The 18270-nt window shown below is 38.6% G+C and overlaps 1 protein-coding gene across 1 annotated transcript in view; it reads right to left on the bottom strand.

The window, feature by feature from the left end:
* The window catches only part of ANKFN1 (ankyrin repeat and fibronectin type III domain containing 1), a 196961-nt gene that overhangs the window by 165150 nt on the left and 13541 nt on the right, over positions 1–18270 (bottom strand). The window contains exons 3-4 of the mRNA XM_023553385.2: positions 13101–13295; positions 11258–11371 (exon numbers count right to left, since the gene is read on the bottom strand). Coding sequence (XP_023409153.2) covers positions 11258–11371; positions 13101–13295 — 309 coding nt within the window. The remainder of the gene's footprint in view (positions 1–11257; positions 11372–13100; positions 13296–18270) is intronic.

The following is an 18270-nucleotide window of genomic DNA, read 5'->3' as shown; positions in this document are numbered from 1 at the left end:
TTCATTCTTTTGGCAGTCCATGGTATATTCAATATTCTTTGCCAACACCGCAATTCAAAGGCATCAATTCTTCTTCAGTCTTCCTTATTCATTGTCCAGCTTTTGCATGCATATGACGTGATTGAAAACACCATGGCTTGGGCCAGGCGCACCTTAGTCCTCAGGGGGACATCTTTGCTTTTTGACACTTTAAAGAGATCTCTTGCAACAGATTTGTCCAATGCAATACATCTTTTGATTTCTTGACTGAACTGCTGCTTCCATGGATGTTGATTGTGAATCCAAGTAAAATTAAATCCTTGACAACCTCAATTTTTTCTCCGTTTATCATGATGTTGCTTATTGGTCCAGTTGTGAGGATTTTTGTTGTCTTTATGTTGAGGTGTAATTGAGAGATAGAGAAACCATTAGATATTTGGTAAGAATAGAGCAAACCACAGTCTTAAACATATGCAGGAGACAACTACTGTAAACATTAAGTACAGATGCAGAAACTTAAAGCTCAGAAAGAACAAGTTTGAAGATCAAGAGGAAGCCCTATAGTGATTGTCATGGATTGAATTGTGTTCCCCCAGAATGTATGTCAACTTTGCTAATCCACGATTCCCAGGATTGTGTGATTGTCCACCATTTTGTCATCTGATGTGATTTTCCTATGTGTTGTAAATCCTACCACTATGATGTTAATGAGATAGGATCAGCGGCAGTTATGTTAATGAGGTAGGACTCAATCTATGAGATTAGGTTGTGTTTTAAGTCAATGTCTTTTGAGATATGAAAGAGAGAAGTGAGCAGAGAGACGTGAGGACATCATACCACCAAAAAAATAGTGCCAGAAGAGTGTATCCTTTGGACCTGGGGCCCCTGTTCTGAGAAACTCCTAGTCCAGGGGAAGATTGATGACAAGGATCTTTCTCCAGAGCTGACACAGAGAGAAAGGCTTCCCCTGGAGGTGACACCCTGAATTTGGACTTCTAGCCTACTAGACTGCGAAAGAATAAACTTTTGTTTGTTAAAGCCATCCACTTGTGGTATTTCTGTTATACAGACTAGATAACTAAAACAGTAGTTAATTAAAGGATTGCATCAGAATAATTAACAAATCAGATATCTGCCATCCCCCATAAGCATTTGATGAAGATAGTATTTGATCTGAGTTTAAAACCTTGTAATTTTACCCTAAAGAAAGCAAAGTCTTCTGGTCTAGATGGTATAGCAAGTTCATGCTTTGACTCACTTCTATGCTCCAAAACACATTGAAATAGTCAATGAAATATCGAAAGAGAAAATAAAATAGACTAATAAAATTAGATAGAGCAAAAATGCAACATAATGAGCATGAATGAAACCATACACTTGCTGGGCTCTGAGTCCGGAAACAGCGGTAGCACACTGGAGTTTGATGCCTGTGGACTAACAAGAACTAGAAGTGCTCACGTTAGAGGGGAGACTGAACCACGCTCACTGCTTGAAGCCAGAGGCTGGGGAAGGGCTCCCTCGCTCATGATAAGAGTAAATATACAAACAAGCCTGCTTCTGATTGCTGCTTGGGGCTATAACTTCTAAAAGTCTACCCCTCCCTTCCCCCAGAAAAAATCTATGGCTCTAAGAAAAGTTATAGGGCATGGTTATGTGAGTAGAAATTGAACTGCCTTGCCTCCTAACTTTGTTAATTCCTAACGTTATCATTAATATCACTTTGAGGCAGATGCCTGGAGTAATCATTATAAGGCCTGGCTCTGGAGTGAGTACTGTGAGCAGTGGTAGGAAGAGGAGTGAACAGAGAGGTAAAGAAAAGGGAAATGAGCCAGCAACCCACATTCCAAAATACTAGAAGAAATTGAATGCTAAACAAACAAACAAACAACTAGCAAAATCAGCAGTTGGAACCTGAATTCATAACAGATGAAATTAATTCTAGAGAAGTGTCAAGGACTGTAAAGTAAGTAAATATAGGATGCTAAAATATATAAAGTATGGTCCACAAGAAAAAAAAAAAAAGAAGAAGAAATGAGACAAGAAAGGGCGCCTATGAAGAAGAACCTCTTAGAAATCTGGAGGAAAAATCATTAAAAAAAAAAAAAAAAGACATGAATGGAATGAACTCTAGACTGAAATCAGTCAAAGAGTGTCCCTGGGAATTCACACAGAATGTAGCACAGAGACACAAACAAACAAAAATGAAATAGAGACATGGAATAGCTTGTGACCCTCCAATATAAGATCTGATTGGGATTCCTAAAGAAGAGAAATGAAGGGAGAGTTGGAAAACTGATATTTGGAGTAATATTTGGAGTAAGAGTGGCTGATAATTTTTACAGACACACTCCTCAGATTGAAAGTGCACTCTGAATATCAAGCAGATTAAATAGAAAACACTCCACATCTAGACACATTGTTTTAAAACTTTGGAATAGTAAGAATGATTAATTTATCTTAAAATTAATGCATCGTCTGTCTTTGGTGGGAGCAATACATAATAATTTAAGGAAAAAATACCCCCAGAATGTGATAATCATGAACTTATATGCATGTAACAATGTAGCTTTGAAATATATAAAGCAAGCTTGATAGAATTTTAAGAGAAACTGACAAATATTTAACCATCTGAGTGGGGAGAATATTAAACATCTTTCAGAAAATGAGTTATAAAATAGTAAAAAATCAGTAAATATATATACCTAAAAATAGATCACCAAAAGCACAAGAAAACAGAAAAAATAAACTGGACATCATCAAAATTAAAAACTTTTGTGCTTCAAAGGATGCCATCAACAAAAATAAAAAGACAACCCACAGAATGGGAGAAAAAAATTTTTAAATCATGTATCTGATAAGGGATTTGTATATACTTGTATCTAAAACATATAAAGGACTCTTACAACTCAATACTAAAAAGACCAGTAACCCAATTTAAAAATAGGCAATGAAGGAACAGTTTCCAAAGAAGGTATACGAATGGCCAATGAGCACATGAATAGATGGTCAGCATCATTAGTCACCAGGGAAATGCAAATCAAAAACATAATGTGATATCATTTCACACCTATGAGGATGGATAGAAAGAAAAAGATAATAACAAGTGTTGACAAGGATGTGGAGAAATTGGAACCCTTAGATACTTCTTGTGAAAATGTAAAATGGTGTGCAGCTGCTTTGGAAAACAGTCTAGCAGTTCAACAAAAGGTTAAATACAGAGTAATTGTACGACCCAACAATTCCATTCCTAGGTATATACCCAAGAGAAGTGAAAACGTCTGTCCACACAAAAACTTGTACACAATTGTTCATAGCAGCATTATTCACAGTAGTCAAAATGTGGAAACAGCCCTAATGTCTACCAACTGATAAACAGATTAAAAAAATGTGGTATATTCATACATTGGAACAGTATTCAGGAATAAAAGAAATTAAGTACTGATATATATATATATATATATATATATATATATATATATATATATATTACACCATGGTTGAACCTTAAAAACATTATGCTAAGTGAAAGAAACCAGTAACAAAAGACCACATACTGTGTGATTCCATTTACATTAAATGTCTATCAGAGACGTTTCTATTAAACGTCTGTTTTAGGTAAATCTATAGAGACAGAAAAGTAAATTAGTGGTTGCCAATTATGGCTTTTTTTTTTTTTTAATTATGGCTGTTATACAGTTAAGTCTTGAAATTGGGTAGACTAATTCCTCCAACTTTATTCTGCTTTTCCAGAATTGTTTTAGCTATTAAGGTTCTTTCTCCTTCCAATATAAATTTTTGAAAATATCTTGTCTGTATCTCCAAAAATCTTGCTGGAATTTTGATAGGAATTCAACTTATGGAGAATTAACATCTTTACTATGTTGGGCCTTCCAATCCATGAACAGGGTATGTCTCTTCATTTATTTAGATACCTTTTTTTGGTTTATGTCGTCAGAATTTTGTAGTTTTAAGCATACAAGTCCTATAAATATTTTGTTAGATTTACACATAAGTATTTCAGCTTTTGAGTAATTGTAAATATTGTGTTTTTAATTTCAGTGTCCAAGTATTCATTGCTGGTATATAGAAAATACAGTTGATTTTTTTGTATGTTTCTATGCTTACTGTGGCTTTGCTGAACTCACGTATTAGTTCTAGGAGGATATGTTTTTGGGGGGAGATTCCTTGGGATTTTCTGTGCAGACAATAATGTTATCTGCACAGAGGGACAGTTTTATTTCTTCCCTGTTGATTCATTTGTCTTTTATTTACTTTACTTGTGTTATGGCACTGGCTAGAACTTCCTGTACTTTGTTGAATAAGTAAGAGTGAATGAACATCTTTGCTTGTTCTGAATCTTATGGAGGAAGCATTCAATCTATTTTTTCTGCTGTAAGTTTTCTTATAGAAGTTCCCAGTTTGGGAAGCTCCCCTCTATTCCTATTTTTCTGAGAGTCATTATCATGAATGATTGTTGAATTTTGTCAAATGCTCTTTCTGCATCAATTTATATAATCACATTTTTTTCTTATTAGCTTTTTAATATAGCCAATTACATTGATTTTCAAATACTGAACTAGCCTTGCATTCCTGGAATGAACCCCACTTGGTCATGGTATATAATTTTTTGTATATATTACTGAGTTCTACCTGCTCATATTTTGTGAAAATATTATCTATCTCCTCCATTCTGTTGTTGAACTCATTCAAATTTTTTTATTGTGGTTATTGTATTTTTCATTTTTAATATTTCCATCTCTTTGTATCTTCTATTTGGTAAGACTTTCTATTTCTGTTTCTACTTTCCATTTATTTGCTAAAACTTTGTGTTTTCATTTGTTTAATCATGTTCATAATTGCTCATTGAAGATTTTTATCATGCCTGCTTTTAAACTGTTGGGAAATTCTAAATTTCTATCATACCAGTGTTTGCACATATTGATTATCCTTTTTCATTTGGTTTGATTTCTTCTTCATTTTTGGTATGATGAGTGATTTTCAGTTGAAACTGAGAAAGTTTGGATATTATGTTAAGAGGCTCTGGATTTGATTAAATTTTCTATTTTAGCTGACTTTCTCTGAATACTGTAGCAGGGGAATGTGGGGGAGCACTGCTTCATTACTCTCAGGTCAGGGTAGAAGTCCAGGTAGTTCACTTGACCTTGTTGACATCCGAGTAGAAGGTGGCTACTTGTTAGTGCTGGGTGTAGGCAGGAATTCTGCTCACATTGGCTTCCCTAGACACCACAGGGGCATGTGGGCTTGTTACCACTGGACGGTAATGAAAGTCTTTACTTTCCACTAGGCCTCTTTTGACGTCATTCCAGTATGGTATTTGAGGGGCACCTTGCTAGTTACCTTTAGGGGTGGAATACCATGCTCCCCACATGGTTTCCATTGACACTGCAGGATTGGGGGCTTTTGTTACCTTCCACTGGAGATGAAAATCTCTGCTCCCTAATCAGCCTTATCTGGCACTACCCAGGCATAGAAGTAAGTAAAGCAGCCAACTAAAGATTAAAAACAACAAAGCAATAGCTTTTCTGCTCTTGCACAATAGTCAATTAGAGAACATCCTGAAAAGAGAGTTCACTGATAGTAGCCACAAAAGCTGCACAATATTCAGTATGAATCCCAATAGGAAAGTGTAAAAGACTCATATAACTGATTAAACTTTTCGGACACATTACATTTAACTTGACAGGAAAGACATATCACACTTCTGGAGGAGATAACAGCAAACAACCAACCAGCTGATACCTAGTTGACTCCGACTCATGGTGAACCCATGTACATCAGAGTAGAACTGTGCTCCGTAGGATTTTCAGTGGCTGACTTTTTGTAAGTAGATCACTAGTCTTTCTTCTGAGGCACCTTTGGGTGGACTCGAACCTCTAACCTTTGAGTTAGCAGCTGAATTCATTAGCTGTTTACACCACCCAGGGACTCCCATGGATGAGAAGTCTCCCCAAATTAATTTATGAATAAGATACACACCCAATATGATTTCAGAAATTGAATTTGATGAGCCAATACTAAAATTCATTTGGAACAGAAAGTGTATGCGAAGGGCTAAGACATTTTGAAAAATATTACCAGGAGGAGGCACTAGCCCTACCAGATGTTAAAACATGCTATAAAGTTACTATATGGTATTAGCACAGGTATAGACAGATCATTTAAACAGTGTGTGTGAATGCGCAGACTCTTCCACTTCTAGTTAACAGTCCTAGAAAAAATTCTCACATGTAAACATATAAGGACTGCAACATGGTCTAACAGAAAAAAATTGAAAAGAATTTCTGTCCATCAGTAGGAGAATGATTAAATCAATTCTAGCACATTCATCTATGGAATACTATACAAGTATTAAAAAGAATGAAGAAGATCCAAATGTAATGACATAGCAAGACATATATAATATATGGTTGAGTTGCAAGCATATTGTTGAGTAGAAAATAATCCATTTGTAGGATCAGATAAATAGTGTGACAATATTTATATTAGCTCACACAAATGAAACTATTCATACTTGCATATATACATATATGTGCACATGCATACATGTGCAGAAAGGATCTGTAAGGGTGTGCATCAACCTCATGACAAAGATTAACTCTCTAGTTGGGATGTGAGATTGGGGGAGGGAGAAAGAAGATTCTGACATTTTTTTCTGATATGACCCTGTACTGTATTGTTTGAGGGTTAAAAAAAAATGTTTTTTAATGATGAGGATGCAAAAAAGCTATTCTTTATAACATGTCTTATTGGAAAAAGAATTTAAGATGATTCACAAGGTGGCTAGAGAGGAGATTGGCTAGATCCTGAAACTCAGCAACTAGTAGAGGTGCAGCTGGAGGAAACCAGGACAAGAGGGCAAAGGGCTTAGCTGCTTGGGAGAAACAACTCTTCAGTAGTGTTGGTTTTCACTTTTCCTACTTTCTTACTCTCACTGGGCCTGCTATTTATTCCCATCATACATTCAGTCTCTCTCAACTCACTGCCACATTTTCACCCTCACGCAAAAAACATTATTGAGTTTCATTGTCCTCTGGAAAAACCATCTTCTACCCTTTAGTGGAGCCCTGGTAGCACAGTGATTAAGAGCTCCGCTGCTAACCAAAACATCAGCAGTTCGAATCCACCAGCTCTACTCCTTGGAAACCCTATGGGGCAGTTCTACTCTGTCCTATAGGGTCACTATGAGTTAGAATTGACTTGATGGCAATGTTTTTTTTTGGTTTCTGGTTTTTTTTCTTTACCTCTTTAGTTGCTATCATCTACAGGCCTTCTGGTTATGGCTGCACCTCCCCCCTCAACAGGTTCAATACAGTTATAGAAATCTTTTTGCTTCATGGAATTATATCACTTCAATCTAGTAATGAGGGTAGCTACCTCATGCTTATGATCAGATTAATTATTCAATTAATTAAACAGAAAATAATCATATAACCTAAGGCAATACATTTTTCTTGGTAGACAAATCTTTGAAACTACAAGATGTAGGAGTAAAAAAATAATAGAAGGATAAAAAAGAATATAAATTAGCAAGCATTGTGTACCCATTCCTAGGAAGTCAATTTTTTCTCAAGTCTTCTGAAAAGATGGCACAAGGTCATCAAGTTATGATCAAGTTCACACTACCATTATAAATGATTGACGCTGAGGATTTGAATGGGCAAATGGTGGACTCTGTCCTAGAAGCTGAAATGCCCCTGGGCAGCTCCCTGGAATTCTTTGGCTTCCTCTCCTTCTGAGAAAGAAACTGGAGGTGGTGGTTGTCAGAGGCACCAGCCTTGTCTCTGCAGAGAGATACACACCAGCTAATGCAAGGCCCTGGCTGTCTCTGCAAAGAGAAATGCTGTTTTGTTTAAAATAAAATATGCCATCAAATGAACAGCAGCTAAACAATTTGGTATTATGAGTCTTTGTAGGGAAGAATTCGGATGATGGTTTCTAATCCATTAGGGAACAAGGTGGGAAGAGAGGTAGAGAAGTACACCACCCTGCATCAGGGCGCTGTGACCATGCATTGCAGCAACTGCTGCAGCATCTTGTAATTAGCAAAGCCAAGTATGGCCGCTGTAAGCCCCACTTTTCTTAAAAAAGCTAGGAAATATTTCATCCTGTGGATGGAAAACATGCTGAACTGCACCTGTTATAGGGTGCCTTCCTATCCATCCCTCAACCTTCGCGAAGAGCAGCAAAAACATTTTTGAAAATGTTTTCTACTTCAGGCCTGCAGAGAAATTTCAACTCCTCTGTAAATGAGAGGTGCAGGCACGTTACCCAAGGTAGTGAAGAGAAAATGTGGCAATTGTCCAAAGCATAAAAGCATCTGAAATAGCACTAGTTTTTTCCATAAGCCATGAAAATTGTTAAGATGAGACCAAACAATGCAAAACCTCTTTGAATGGGAGGAGGAAACACCTACTAACAGATAGTAGCTTTCTTAGCCCCATTTTACCCATTCTGGGGGATCTGCAGGCAGAAAGACCCAGTGGGTCTCACTGAAAACTGTTTCCTGCATTTCAAGCTGAAATTGATGCCCTTAATCTCCAAGTTGTGTTGGCAATTGGCCTGGTGCATGGCCCTTAGGTCTGAAGAAAGCTTAGAAAGAGCTGCTCTTAAAAAGATTTCTGGATATCAACAAACTCTGAAAAAACATGTTGATGAATGTAAACAAACCAGAAACAGAAGGATTCCAATTTTCTTTTAAACACAAACTGTCTTAAGCATGAAGGGGGAAAATATCCAGTTGTCAAAATAGGCTTGAGGTTTTGCTGAACCCAGAAATTCTGGAGAGTAGTGTGAGATGTTTTGCCAAACCCCAAATACTACAGGGTTAAGCCTTCCCTCTAACCAATTAGGTAATTGCCATTTCATTCTGCAGATTTCTCAATTGTTTCTTCTTCTTCTTCTTTTTTTTTTTTTTTTAAAGCAGACAAAATAATCAGCCTTGTCTCAGGGTAATTTTGCTAATATTTCCATAATTTAATAATTTCTTCAACCCCTGAATTCAAAACTGCCCTGCTGTCTGTGGGTACAATAGATGGCCAGCTGTTTTAAATAACCCTGAGATCGGTCAGGTTAAGAACTCAATTTAAGACCTTATAAATTAACACAAGGAACCCTACTTCATAATGCCGCAAACAATTCTATTTATAATGTTTTATTAATCCCCTCCAGTCACTAACAGAACCCATTTGTGCCCTTTTTTTTCAACTTCACTCCGATGCAAATCTCCCGAGATGAGAAGTGTTAATACGTGAACGCTGATAGAATCTGTTGGCATTATGGTCAAGTATTAAATAGCTGACAGTCTGGATAAATTAGCCCCTGATAGCTCACAAATCCAGTGTAAGAAGGAAAAGCCAAGCTGGACAGCATTGATGACATCCTTCATCAAAAGCTAGAGCTGGAGAGGGGCCGAAGGAGGAAAATGCCTATGTCTGACATTGCCTGCAAACACATGCTCTGAGTTTCAGGAAGTTTTGGCAAATGAGACAACCAAGAGAAAGGATCAGAATTGTTTCAAAAGTGAGGCTGTGGGAGGCCATCCTGGGTGGTTGCATTTCTCCAGGGTTGTTAGTACCCCTAAGGCTGCCTTCTCTTGGACTGATACCAAAAACCCAAAATGATAGCCAGTTCAATGCTGTCTAAGGGAAGGTATTACAAACAGAGTAATCTGGAAAACTTCAAGGACCCCAGAAAGCTACAGGGTGTGAACAGAGCAGTGTTATTTGCAGAAACAGAAGTTCTCCTGTGAAGAGACCCTGGGAAAGAGGAAAGCAATGGACTATTTGGATATTTGCAAAGGGAGCAGCACTGATCTGAACTTAGAAATTCTGCCTTGTGGCCTACCATCTTGAAATATACGTAGTGAGCATTATGAGATTTTAGGACTCTTAGGAGGGTATGTCCTTATGAATCAGGAAAATAGATTTCTTCCTTTTTTGTCTTTCACATTGAAGGGTCAACCTAATATGATGACTTCTGGCTCTGCTGTGAGCCCTTAGGCAAGCCCTTATGCCTCAGTTTTCTCATCTGCAAAATGGGATTCTTAACAGTACTTACTTCACAGGGTCGTAAGGTTTGAATTGAGTTAATACATATAAAGGCTTTAAGCAGGGCCTGGAGCATAGTAGGAGCTAGCTTGCATTGGCTGTGACCATCCTGATACCCCTGTGCTATCTTTCTCCTCCAGGCTCCCTCCTTTCCCAGTGCAGCTGGTCAGGCAGCACAGCCTCTCTCCTGAATAGCTTCCTAACTGAATCGCTGTCTATTCCAATACATTATACACAGTATTGCCACTTTAGTCTTTCAAAAGTCTACCTCTGCTCTTGTCCCTATTTTATTCAGTGGTTCTGTAGAGATCATCCTTAACCTTGATTTCAAGCTCCATCTTCTGACCCTAGTTCTACCCTAATTTCATGTTTCATTTCACCTTCTCATGAACCCCACCTGTGGAGTGGCGGTATTTTCTACTCCCTCTACACCAAAAACCCATTGCCACTGGGTTGATTTTGACTCATAGCGACCCTGTAGGACAGAGTAGAACTCCCCCATAAGGCTTCCAAGGAGTGGCTGGTGCATTCCAACTGCCAACCTTTTGGTTAGCAGCTGAGCTCTTAACTACTGCACCATCAGAGGTCCATTCCCTCTACAGAATCCATTATTTTCTTCCACTTGTTCTGGTATTTTCTTGCTTTTGTACCCGTGCTCACCGCTCTCTCCACTTGGCATTTCTCTTCCCCAACAGCTTCAGGTCCAAATCCTAGTCATCCTTCAAAGCCAGACCCAAATGCCACCTCCACCTTGGGACCTTTACTGAATCCTCCACCATAAGCGACACCTTTCTTCTCTGACCTCCAACGAACTTTACCTTTTTTTTTTTTTTTTTGATAATCCTCATCCCTATGTACCTGGTGTTATAGCTATCAATTTACATGCCCCCTCTTTAGTACTTTCCATGTGCAAACCTATGATATCCTTAAATCAAGTCTGGCTCTTCATTGTGTCCTCCTGAGTCCCATCCCTAACCACATGCTATGCACAGCCAGTCTTGTGGTTCATCCTTTCTGTGACTCTTCTCACTCACCTTATTGCTCCTTTACATAATGAGGGTCTATGGAAACACTTTTAACTACAAAAGTAAATGGGAAGAAAAAATCCTATCAGAAGACAAAATACACACACAAAATGCACAACTGATTACTAAACAACAGGTTCTTTTTTAAGAAGGAGCAATGAAAAAAAAAAATCTGGAATGCAGTACCTTTATATCTGGTTACTACAGCTGCGTTGACACTAAGAGGCTCCTGAAAGGTGACAGTGAGTGATGTGCTGCTGGTCACCATGAGACAGACATTGGCTGGCACCTCGGGAGCTCCTGGGACAGAATGAAAAACCCAAGGATCTTAACATAGCAAATCCTTTTCAAACAATGTTCCTGCCTCTTCAAAGGATACTCTGAAATGCACGCTACAGAAGCATTTGTTTGTAGAGCCTAATAGCTTTCGCTTTTGAACGTTTTCATTAGAAGTCCTGATGGCTTTTATTTGTTGCCCTTGTGGTCTTATTTGGGCATTAGAACATCTTCTGAAGGAGTAAACAATACCAGTTAAGCCTTCCCAAAGTATCCTGGAAACACAGTAGGAGTTTGGGCTGGACTGGAAGAGAGGAGGATCTTACATTGTGAATAGAGAGCTTTACATTTCACAAAGTACTTTCATATAATCCTCTAATTTGAGCTTTTTCACAACTCTGTGGGGGTATAAAGGGCAAATAACAGCATCCATACTTTTATTTAGCAGGAGAAAACTACAGCCCAAAGAGACCAAATGACTTGTTTCAGGAAACAGTGAAGACACGGAGCTAGGGAGAAAGTTCATGGTTTTGAATACCTAGTTCTGGGCTCCTTCTAGTATGGAATCTTAACTCACCTTGCTCTCACGCTGCCTCCTCTTACTGTTGGGTAGTGTTTTTTGAGAAAGAATTCCTAGGTGAATGTTATGCTCACTAATGCAGGTTTTAAAGGACTCCTGATGGTTTCAGGTATTCCTCAACACCCAGACGGTGTTTTGTAATTTAGAAAATCGCCAAAAAAAGAAAAAGAAAAAAAAAAAAAAGACATCTAGGCTAAAAATCTGTATATTTAGCATTAATTTGTCCTAAATGAGGCACAATGGCAAATATATTTATGAAAACAACTGCTGAATGTCATTAAACATTTCATGTGTCAGCTTGGCTGAAGAGAGAAGTAATGTTGACAGCAGCTTTCATTAATGTTGCTGAAGGCACTTGCTTCAGGAGAAAGGTTTAGGCCTAGATTTGGTACACTGCAGTGTGCAGTGCACAAAACACAATTTATATCACAACTCAGGTTCCTGCGTCAGAGGGTAATGATGCCTAAACTAATGATGTGGGCTTTCCCTTAAATTTAAAAGTCCAAGTGTAATGTTATTTTGTTGTTTAAATGAAATCTTTTAAAATGAGTTTAATGTTTCACAAGTCTTTGAATTTTATATATATTTTTTACATCAGGGGCTACACCAAGCAGTATTTTCCAGAGCATTATCCAGAAAAAAAGCTTTTCTTAAACTAACAGAAGAAAATGGTAAGGAGAATGAAAGTGTAGACAAAAGCATAATTCATGATTTCATTGACTGTCCTTCTCTGTTGCCTGTATGAAGTCCAGTTTATAGCCCTATATAAAAAATGCAGTAGAGAGTTGAAGACAAGTAGCTCACACTTGAGCTTGAAGCAGAAACTGGACAAATAGGCAAACAAATATTTTTCCATCTCCACATCCCAAAATCTAGCCACTTAGGGCATCAGACCATCCAGGCATTAAGGTGTAGTGGGTGGAAAGTGCTAGATGAGTGTGACATGGTGGAGGGAGGCCAGAAGCACTGAAGCCTCATGGCTGTGGTCAGAGAACCTATCAGGAGCCAGAAAATTAAGCAAGACAAAGATCCTTTTACAGCCCTTGCTCCAAATAGGCTGACAACAGCTATCCTTGACCTTGTAGAGTTGCAAAAAAGCAGTAAAAGAAGGCCTGGCTGTCTCAAACCAAGGTTTGGTCTGGTTAAATGTAGAAGTTGTCTACTTATACTCACTGGCATGCTCAAAGCCTGTTTTCATGCGTCTGTAGAGCCGATACCTCCACTCCCAAGCTTTCAGCTGTTTCTCTTTCTCTGTGTTGTCCAGACTGAATCCTTCATTCTCCACCTGGGCAGACAGTTCACTCACCCTCTCCTGGGCTTCCTGGGCCAGTGTGTTGAGGTGCATTGCTCGGCTTTCCAGGCTGACAACTAAATAAAGGAAAAGAAATAGGGTGTCTACCTTTCTTCTGAGGAAATGCTACTTCCTTGGCAGGATAGCTGAGAGTCCACTATGGGTTTTAAAAAAATGCTAGGGGAAAGAAAGTGAGATCTATGTTTGCTATTAACTATCTTATTACAACAAAGGCTAATTAGTGACATTTATAACTAGGTTAAGTGGTACATTCATCAAATTAAGACATTCCCATTGCTCTCTGGTCCTCCTGTCATATCCACTCCCAAGTAACTACTTCACACTGTTAATTAAAATTCCACCCTCAAGTACCCAAGAGGGCCACTTCTAATTCAGATTGCACACATTTGGTTCTATGACCTTTAGAGGGACAAACACTTGAGAGAAAAAGCTCTTTAGGACTGGGAGGCCCTAGAAAAAGTTGTCCATGACACACATTACATTCTGCCAAAATTGCTTACCATGTTTGTTTTTGTGGAACCCGATTCACATTTTCTGCTCTTATCATTCTTCCTAGCTCATAGGCATTTTTCCATGTGTGTCTTAGAAGCATACTTCTGTTATTATTAATCAATTTATTTGCTGCTAACAAAGTGCTCCGCCACTGCTAGCACCGTTGAGTTAGTGAGTTTTGATGGCTAGATGACCTGGGTGTGATCGGACGTTGCTGAGTTCTCATTGATGTGGTCTGATGTGTAGGGATGATCCTCAGAGATGCCTGTCCCCAAGATGGTAGGTTATACTAGCTCTTCTTGCCGAGGGAGGTCATAGAGCTTGGGTTTTTTTTTTTTTTTTTTTCCTATTTTATCCAATATGTGATAGTCTCTATTTGATCTGTATTGTGTTGCTTACCCAAGTCACCCTATGAGGGTGAATACTTGTTAATGATAGAATATTCTGTTAGGCTGGGAGGCTGCTTCTTGCAGTCCACTCATGGTCCTTACCCATGTGAGGGTCTACCTAGGTGGTCACCTGCCCACTTTGGTGGAGCCACTCCTGGTTAGTGATAAAAGAAGAGACCACAGACAGCCTTAGCATGAGCATGTGGCAAAGGATCACACAAATAATGAGGCAAACCCGAATCAAGTTCTGCAGATCTGTTGCCAAAATGTGTTTGATACTTTCTGTGACCAAAACAACATTTCCCCCGGTGAGCAAGTGGGTGGGGGAGGATCCAATCATTTCATTCTTCTAATTAACGGGGAAAATATTATGAAGATAACTCAAGTGAAAATTTGCTAGGTGTATTTTGAAATGGAAATTAGGTGGTTCTATATTCATATTCTCTGTGTTCACAGGCATGTTTGCGTTAATTACAGGAAATGAGGACTAATTTATGATTGCCCCCGCTCACCATCAGTCTAAATTTATTTACAGATGAGGTCAATGAAAAATGAGTTGAGCCTTTTTTCTTTTTCTTTCTTTCTTTCTTCTTTCTTTTGAAAGTTGCTGTTTAGAACACTCAGGACTGTGTTTTGCTGCAGATTTGTCACGGCTAATGAATGTTGCCGTAGCAGTCAATCATGTTCTCTAAATACCGTCACACTTTTCTTTTTTTTTAAAGCCTCAGTCATGAGCCATGACAGAAAAATAAACAAATAAATATAAAGCTAAAAAACTCTTTCACTGAGCGGCTACACTATGCAGAACCCCCCTGGGACGGCTAATGGAGGCCAGAATAAATGATAATATAAGTGCTGTGGACGTAGGGAAGCAATGATGGTATGTGAACACGGAGGTTCTGCAGAAAAAAAATACACATACATACACACGGGCACATACTCCAGTGGAAAAATTGGCAATATTAGTAGCCTCAAGGTGCAATTTCCTGGAGCAGTGAGATTGACAAGTCAGTCCTAAATGCTGTTAATTTAACTAACTTCAGATTAATGGTAGAGTCTGCTATGACTGAAACCCTCAAACACAGTCTCATTATAGCCTTGCTGGGAAGGTCCTAAATATAGGCATTGACAGTTTAAAACAAATTCGTATACATTTGTGTATTTTTAGACATAGGTTAGGCGTCAGAGTTTGTGTCACAGTTTTCAGGTTGATTAATTGACCCAGTAACTGCACCCTCTACCCACTCCCTCCTCCTTCTTCCACTCCAAATTGTAGAGAAAATGGGGGAATTGTCCTTGCTAAGTCATTCAGTGGGCTTTTTATTGTAAGCCTGATGTTTGAATTGCATGCATGCGTCAACACTTGGGTGATAGACACATGATTTATAAAAATAAATTTTTCTAATACTATGAAATCCCTCCTATTAATTTTTATATCCACAACAGTTATTACTGGTGTGAATTCCAGGTGGCATTTCAGATGGACAGCTTCTCTTGAGCTATGCTTGGCTCCCCCTGAAATTTTTCCTGCTTTCCCTAGCGCAACGTGTTTTGTTTCTGCACTCATCTTTGCCCTTTCTCCTAGGCTTTAGACTTGATGTTGTTTGAGTTGTAGTGGTAAGGGGACTTTACATCTTCAAGAGAAAGCACTTTGCCTCTTCATAGACTAACAGGGAAGACTCAGAATTTTATAGCCAGATGGCTCTTCCAAGATCATCTAGAACCCTGTGCTTCCTAAACTGGAGTACCTAAACTCCAAGGTAATATGGTAGTGCCAGTACAGCGGGCATCCCTGAAGCCATAGTGTGAATATATGTACGTCTTGGCCTTTCTATAGACTTGAATTTTATATTCAGATTTTGGTGAAAGTTCATTATTTAGAAATTAAAACAAACACTTCTACTATGGAGGAGCGTAGAAAATTTTCCAAAAAATTCAAGATTAAAAACAGAGAGATTTTACAGAAATCTCTCCTTTTTTTCAAGGTGGGTCACTTGCCTCTGTCGTTAGAGGTATTTTCATGGGCAAGTTGAGAGGCATTAAATGAGCCGGTGGTTTCCAACCACTTTACCAAGCGTACCTTTTATTATTGCTTTTTTATCTATAAAAAAAATAGATTTTTTAAATTGCTTAATAAAACATTCTCTTTTTAAAGATTTTTTTATCAAGCCAGCTGACTTATATTTATTTTTATCTCTAATGTTAATGACCTATATAACTGCCAACAGAAGCATCTTTTCATTATGAGATAGTCAACACACCAAACTAGGTTGATATATTTTAAACAAAAGCAAATAAATATAATTATATTAGACTCTGTAGTTGTATCTTGAGTAACGGTGCGATACCCCCAAAAACCAAACCCGTTGCCATCAAGTCGATTCTGACTCATAGCAACCCTATAGGACACAGTAGACCTGCTCCATAGGGTTTCTAAGGAGTGCCTGGTGGATTCGAACTGCCCACCTTTTCGTTAGCAGCTGTAGCTCTTAACCACTACACCACCAGGGTTTCTAGTGGTATGATAGGTTAGGTTTTTTCAAACCTTGGAAATTGTTCTGGGAGGCCCATTTCTATCTTTGTGACCCCAGGATGGGAACGATTTCGATCCCTTCCTCTTGAAAATGAAGAAACCAAAACCCTTGGATAAGTGGGATGATTTATCCAAGATTTTCTTATAAACCTTAAAAACTCAGTAAATTTCCTCTAAATTAAATGGAATACAAATCAGCCTCTTATCTCTAATTGCAATTTTCTAATTGGTGTTTTTTTGGCATAAGGTTGGTCAACTCATTTTGGCTAGTTGTTTGGTTATATGAGAGAAGAATTCTCCAGATGTTTATGGGTTTGGTGACTTAGAGATGAGAGAGCTGGAATAATAACTAGCCAGGATTTTCTTAACACTTTGAACCTCCTGATTTATTGGAGAAAGACTATGTCTATTTTATGATTCATTTTCCTACCCACCCTCTTCTCTTTCTCTTGGGTCCATTCCTCTCCCGCTTTCATCCACTGGATGTTTTCTTCTGGAGTTCAGCACTCCTGATCTGTTTGCAAGGCTTGGACTCTTCTCTCTTATTGCCATTAGTTGCTTCTCTAGCCAAGCAACTGTCCCTCTGAGCAGCCATTGCCAGCACAATAGAGGGTCTATGAGTGTGTGGTGAGCAGACTGAGGGGCTAAGACAACTTGGTGGCCCCTGAAATAGGCTCTGTGCTATTGTGGTGTTTAATTGTCAACAGCATTTCTACCACCCAGTGCTTCGGAGTAGGTATTTGTTATAAGAGCTGCCTAGCTAATTAACTACAGGGTGGGTGGGGGTTAGGGCAGGAACTTGGTGTTCAAAGAATACAATTACAGTTACTGTTTAAATCCTGAGATAAATATCAAGGCCTGTGTGGATTTTCTTCCCACCAGAATCTATCCTACGGATAGCCAACTAGTTACTATTCCTTATTTTCCCCTATTAGTGAATTTGGGCCGGGTTGATAATTGCTTAAAGCTTGAAAATATACTGAGGGTAAAATGCAAACTAATTTTAAATTTTAATTGAGTCTTTTAGGGAACAATTCATTCGGCTTGCTTGAAAAAATGGGTACATACATTTGACCATTGCTAATAATATGCCATTTTTTCAATTTAGCAACAACTTTTGTATTGTTATCAGCATTTTCCTCTTTTTATTGATGAGAATAATCAGGCGTCAAGACAATCATTTAATCTGTGTTAGAAGGATTCTTACAACCAACCTTAGATGCCTCTCCCTACAGTACCCTTGGCCCTGCTGATTTCTTCTATGTGGGGAACTCATTGTTTACCAAGACAACCTAATTGATTTTCACACAACTCTGAATTTTAAAAAAAGTGCTTCCTTATCCTGAGCTGAAATCTTTCCTTTTATTTCCAAGGTGGAGGCAATGTGGCAAAGGGATTTTGGGGTCTGGTGGCGTAGTGGTAACGAGTTCAGCTGCTAACCAAAAGTTGGCAGTTCAAATCCACCAGGTGCTCCTTGGAAACCTTGTGGGGCAGTTCTACTCTGTCCTATAGGGTCTCTACGAGTCGGAACAGACTCGATGGCAACAGGCTTGGTTTAGAGATCAAGCATAGTCCCTTATGAATGTGTGACCCTAACTAGTTATGAACGCTGCCATC

This window comes from Loxodonta africana, chromosome 18 (genome assembly GCF_030014295.1).
Source record: "Loxodonta africana isolate mLoxAfr1 chromosome 18, mLoxAfr1.hap2, whole genome shotgun sequence".
NCBI lineage: Eukaryota > Metazoa > Chordata > Mammalia > Proboscidea > Elephantidae > Loxodonta > Loxodonta africana.
Note: the sequence above shows the minus strand (reverse complement) of the source record. Positions and strands in the feature narration are given on the sequence as shown.